The sequence below is a fragment of the Nicotiana tabacum genome, chromosome 13 (assembly GCF_000715075.1).
Source record: "Nicotiana tabacum cultivar K326 chromosome 13, ASM71507v2, whole genome shotgun sequence".
Classification (NCBI taxonomy): Eukaryota; Viridiplantae; Streptophyta; class Magnoliopsida; order Solanales; family Solanaceae; genus Nicotiana; species Nicotiana tabacum.
In genome coordinates this window covers 99,266,226-99,272,155 of record NC_134092.1, presented here as the reverse complement: position 1 = coordinate 99,272,155, position 5,930 = coordinate 99,266,226, and the positions used below count along the sequence as shown (strand labels likewise).

General features: G+C 37.6%; 1 protein-coding gene across 2 annotated transcripts; it reads right to left on the bottom strand.

Moving 5' to 3' along the window:
* Nucleotides 1-402: 402 nt before the first annotated feature.
* On the bottom strand, nt 403-5,318 carry LOC107787417 (uncharacterized). 2 transcript variants are annotated; one of them, XM_016608985.2, is made up of 3 exons: nt 5,161-5,318; nt 2,939-4,547; nt 403-756 (listed from the first exon to the last, which is right to left on the bottom strand). In XM_016608985.2, the coding sequence occupies exons 2-3, from the start codon at nt 4,544-4,546 to the stop codon at nt 541-543; spliced, it is 1,824 nt and encodes a 607-aa protein (XP_016464471.1). In that variant the 5' UTR covers nt 4,547; nt 5,161-5,318; the 3' UTR covers nt 403-540. The 2 variants fall into 2 exon arrangements, with proteins under 2 accessions (XP_016464471.1, XP_016464472.1); XM_016608986.2 differs by having other exon boundaries at nt 527-745.
* Nucleotides 5,319-5,930: the final 612 nt, after the last annotated feature.

Here is a 5,930-nt window from a genome sequence, read left to right as displayed (position 1 = left end):
TATTAAATATTAATATTATATAATTATTAGGCCAAGTGGAAGAACGTAAGTTATTTTTCCTACGTGTATGTGACCCAATAGGTTTAAGGCCCATAATTAATATTTAATTAATGATCAAATCTCATCCATCCGATCGATTACTTGATGAACGTACCAGATTAAGTGAAAACCTTTATAAATTGATCATCTCCCCAAACCAATTTAAATTAACGCTTCCGCTTCACGATAATGGCTTACGATTCAGGTATATTTTCTGTACGATTTTGTATATCATTAACATGTTCAAGATTTTGGTATGCAATTAAATTTATGCTCACATGGATTTCATTCCATAATTCTACATTGTATGCCCTCGGGAGAAACTTTTCGGATCGGGGCTAAACTCATAGTAAAACACTAAACTCATAGTAAAACATTCATGCTGACGATTATAAAACAAGATAATTTCTAGTATGACGATACACAAGCTCAGTAACAAGGTCAAATTTGACAAACCAACAAAAAAGGCGAAGAGAACAGTCCAGTCTAAGCACTAAAAGTTTACTTTATTCCCACAATCGACATAAGAAACTGAAGCTTGTCATTCACTTCTGCCAATTCGGATGTGTTCCTGAACGTAGATGGTGGCTCCACTCCAGTAAAGATGTATAAAGCCTTTAGTTCATCTACCAACAAAGGTTGAGGTGCGGCTCCGTATCCAACGATTGTTCTCATTGCATTTATCTTCTCCCATATTATCTCCTCACTGAAGAACTCCTAGCAATATCATTAGTTAAGAAAAATGAATCTTCATAGCTTCAAATGTATTAGCAGGCAAGAGCAAAAACAAGAATAATGAACGAAACCAAATAAGTACGCAGCGTGTTTTAAAAAAACAAAAGACCATAAGCAGTTGTCGAGCAAACACATGTAAGAAGTCAAGAACATAAGAGCACAAAGCGTACAAACATCATTGATACCAATAGCACTAGCGTTTGACAGCCCCCAACTAAGCTGAAGTTATGGTTGCATTAAATTGAATTGATGGATATATATAGTTCAAACCGAAGGCAACAGGCACACCAACACTCATTGCTATAAGGCTACTTCGCTGCTGCATCACATCCTATTGGTCTCAATGAACCAACAAAACACAAGCCGCGAGTGCAAAACTCGAATAGCGGCTCTTGAAACACCCAATTCCCATCCAGCACGTTAGTTTTGCTCTCTTGAAAAAGCTCTCCATAGGTATTAGAGAGCAAGAGATAGCAACTACAAACCTGGCACATAAGTAATGCTTCACTAGTCTTGCAATATTCTTCTTCTAATACTCCACAAGGACAAAGATTTTGGATGACTTTACCTTTTGACACATACACAGAACCCCAAAATTCCCAATTGGGAAGACTTAAAATGTTGGTTATCTTTCATGAAAAAAACAGTAAATAACATATAGAATTCGCAGAATCCTGGCTTTCAGAGAGGGAATCCGAAACAATTCTAAACAACTTTAATGAGGAAATATCAATACAAAAGGAATTTAACTCCAACATGGAGGATCAACAAATCTTGAGGTTTGCTAGATAAAGACAAATTTATATTGATTTTCCGGAATCCGAGTATCTTTGAGAGGTTCTCAACAGCCAAGACAAGACAGCTAACAGATAGCAAAAGCGTTGCATTTGTCATGCAATCCTACTCCTCCACAGGGAAGAATTCTTCTCCCTCTCTAAGGGAGATACTTCAAGCCTCTCTTCACATTACTATTAGTCATCAACTACTAATATGTTGAGGTAACCCTACTCAACAAACGAAGGAAAAAAAAGACAATAAAGCTATCAATAAGAAGAGACTTGAAAACTCAAAATCTTCACTTTCTTGCCCTAATAAGGGACAACCTAGCATTCCACAACTAAGAAAATAATCAGATATATGGACAGCGTGTTCACACTTTGACAAGTGCTGGACATATCGAGCCGCCAAGGCCAATGCAAATGGACTCACACTAGTGTTTTGAAATGAGCATCCCGTCACAAAACTTACTATGGAATAACATAATGGGGACACAAGAAATTAAAGAAAAAGCACTAACAGCAATGGAAGGAGAGAGCAAACGCAAGAAATGAAGTCATTATTATACCTCTCTGCTAATAAATAAACTAGAGTCCGCATTTAAGCTTTACAAGGAATAAGACCAGGTGAACGTGAAACAAACTACTACCAGTACTATAACCTGAAAGAGCTGAAAAAGAGGAACAAGCCCCTTTTAAACCTTTCCTTTCTTTAAAATGAATTCCCTTATTAGCAGAATATTCACAAGGAGCTGAGCGACATTTACTTGAATCTCATAACTGACATCCTAGACAAATGCCTGCATTAGCGGCCATTGGTTGATGCTCTGGACTTGCACCATGATATATGTTACAGATGGTTTCATCTGTTAGTCCATACACACTGCTGGACATTATTAACTTTCTTTTGAAGGATTATGAACCTTTGACACTCTTTAGCCATCAGTATATTTTATGTTTTGCCACACAAAGCATCTGGAGCAAGGCCATATAATTAGTAACTCATACTTTTTTTGAACATCGGGAAATAATTACAGTAATAGTTTATGTAATGTGGAGTATTTTTCTTTCCTTTGCAGGTGCAATCTAGGTTTCTTCATGAGGAGTGGCATTTGTTGCTAAGATAAGGAATATCTCTTTCATGAGTAAATTAAAACAGGAAAAAACCTGAATAATATCCAATATCTATTCAAAGAAATTTTAACAGCAAGTATAAGAAACAAAGCCAGCCAGTATAACCTACATGTGCTTTCAATCAAATCGATCATTTTTCCACAGTAACTTTGAACAAGAGAAACAATGATATATAAGAAGATAAGCCTCTTGGTATTTGCATAAATATTTCCAATGGAACAAACTAAGGTGGCAGATTTAAAAATAGAACTGACCTTGGTGTGTTTGGCGTCAAGAATCCCTGCTCTTCCAGGAACATGAGCAACACCACTCGCATTCCCATTTTTCTTTTGATCAGTGGTCCCTTTTCTTTCAGATGGAAGGTTCCCATGGACACCGTCTGCCTTCCTTTGAGCGTCTTCTGCAGCCACCGGCTTATCCTTGCTTTCCACTGAACGAGAAGCATCTTTAGCAACATGCTTGCCATTGGATACTGCTTTATGATCCTTAGTTGAATTCGCAGCTTGCCCAACATCCTTGCCAGTTCTCTCATCTCTTCTTCCAGGAGATGCTTTTTCCGTCTCAGCAGCTTTCTTGGCCTTTTTGGAAACACCACTTTGATTGACCTCGTCTCTTCCTTCTTTCGTCTCCCGTTTCACTGGTAAATGCTTCTCGTCTTGCTTCACCTTGACTTCATCCCTCACCTCTCCTTTTATTTCTATCATTTTCGCATCACTATCTTCCTGCTGCTTGTTGCTTAACCCCTCCCCTTTCTCTAATATTGCAGCATTTTCCCCTTCATTTCCTTTCTTCTTTTTGTGGTGTTTCTTTGAGCTTTTGCTGATGTTTGGTTTCTTTGTTACTTCTATACTCTCCTTTTCTTCTGAAATAACCACAGGCCCTGTTTCACTTTTTGTTCCTTGAATCTCTCTCACAAGACTATCTACTTTCTCATCTTTGCGTTCCATTGGCTTCTCTACTACTTCTGAATTCTCTAAGCTGCGGTTATCTTCCTTCGCTGCATCACCTACATATACCTCAACCAAATTCCTCTCTGGCAAACCTGGTGTTAAAGTAACATCTTTTTCACCCTCATTTTCTCCCCTGGCTTCTCTGGCCACCAAATCCAAACCCTCAGTTCTCTTAATTTTCTCATCAAATTCCCAGTTTTCTTCTTCTTTCCCTCGTTCCGTTTCCAAATTTATCTCCTTCATTGCTCCCTCATTCACTCCTTCCAAGTATTCACCCACATCTTCTTCATATCCTTCCTCTTTGCCACCCTCGTCTACATTGATCTCTCTTTCTTCCTCAGCTCTTCCAAAGTCTTTATCTTCATATCCCCGGCTCTCGTCCATCACCAATCGAATCCTCATTTCAACTCCTTCTTTTGCATCCTCCATTTCTTTCTTTTCCTCATCTTCCATCACCATTTCTCCACCAAAACCAGCACCTTTTCCTCCTAAATGTTCATCATATTCCTCTTCATCGCCATACATTTCCCCATATTCCAATAATAGAGGTGGCTCTGACCTTGGAAGCAACTTGTTCATAAGCTTCTCAGTACAAGTATAACCAACAAAAGCAAGACCAAAAGGGACCGAAAAAGCAAACCCAAGTGCAGAAATAACAATAAGTGGAGGAAGAACCACTGGTGCAGAAGAGACAACAATACCTGTGATCATAACCTTCTTCCCTAACCACAATCCTTTGTTCACAATCCATCTCATCTTACTCTCTTTCAGTTCCCCCTCATAATCATAATCATTGTCCTCCTCCTCTTCTTCTTCTTCTTCTTCTTCTTGTTCTTCTTCTTCTTCTTCTTCTTCTTCTTCCTCTAAAGAAGTATGCTCCACTATTCTCCACTCCACAATTTGATCTTCCATCCTACAAGCAAACATAATCACATCTCAGACCAACTGAAATATTGAATAATTGGAAGTTATTCAATCTAATAATTCTGAAAATAAACCAATCAGTACTTTCAAAAAGAAGAACAAAGATAACACAAAACTAATCCCAGCGGAGTCAAAAACACAAAAGGTGATTTTTTCTCATTGGTCTAGGCTTTAGTGGACAAAGTTACTCGATGCAGTTATCGAACTAGTCGATGTACGCACAAGCTAGTCCAAACACCAAAGTTACAAAACTAAAAAATTATGAGTTTATAATAGCTCATTGGAGGAGCTTGCATGCCCATATAAAAGAAGTAAGCTTTTTGCAAGTAGCAAAATTCTATATGGGTTGTAAACATAAATCCGAGGAAAATCAAGCGAAATGAGCAAGAAAATCTTTATGGGTACTCCTGTAAAAAAAGATCTATCCCGTAAACGATTTAAGTGAAGCTATAGAAAATTAATTCCTAGTTGGTTTTGGCAAGAATATGAAATACCCAATTGGATTTCCAATTATAAATCCAAGAAAACAAGCAAAATAAGCAAGAAAACACACTTACAACATGTGCACTCCACTAAAGAAACAAACTACTACTATAACTCACCTGAAAAATGCTAGAAGTGAAGCTTATACAGCAGTACTATGTCATGACACAAGAACCCGTTTGAACGAAAGAGAGAATTTTGATAGCGTGTGTAGGGGGAGGGGGTTGTTTGGTTGTTTTAAGGATAGTAGGGAGATAAGCATGACCGAATAGTGGTATAGCACGTAGAGATTAAAAGGAAGATGGGCGTGACAGTTGCAGGGTAAAGGAGACGCCAGACGTCGCAGTGGAATAGCTCAGAAACTGCATGCAAAACATTATGAGGCAATTGCAGAGGTTTCCACGTAACACATAAGGGACCTGCAGTGAGACACAGGATTTGCCACTACGTACGCGGCCAAGGTAGTGTGTCAGCTTTTTTCTCAAGTTCAACTCCCTCCGTTTCAATTTACGTGAACCTATTTTTATTTTACTCCGTATCAAAAAGAATAACCTCTTTTCTTATTTGAAAACAATTTACCTTTATATAATAATTTATAACCACACAAAATATATGTGACTCATTTTATACCACAAGTTCAAAAATATTCTCTCTTTTCTTAAACTCCATACCCAATCAAATATATTCACATAAATTAAAACGGAGGGTATATTTTAGAAACATTGGACGTTTGTGAAATTATTCAAAATATCCATGTAATCTTATTTTTAGTTATAGATACACTGTATTTTAAAATTACGTACTTAAACCTCTTATACTATACTTCTTTGTACTGTCATGACCCCAATTTCCCTTCGTAGGATATCATAATGACACTTAGTTTTTAAAA

Excerpts from the sequence above, each read along its gene's own strand:
- LOC107787417 (XM_016608985.2), bottom strand. The coding sequence starts at position 4,546 with ATGGAAGATCAAATTGTGGAGTGGAGAATAGTGGAGCATACTTCTTTA. Across the intron at positions 757-2,938 it reads TTGACGCCAAACACACCAAG|GAGTTCTTCAGTGAGGAGAT; the intron begins GTCAGTTCTATT and ends TGATATTGCTAG.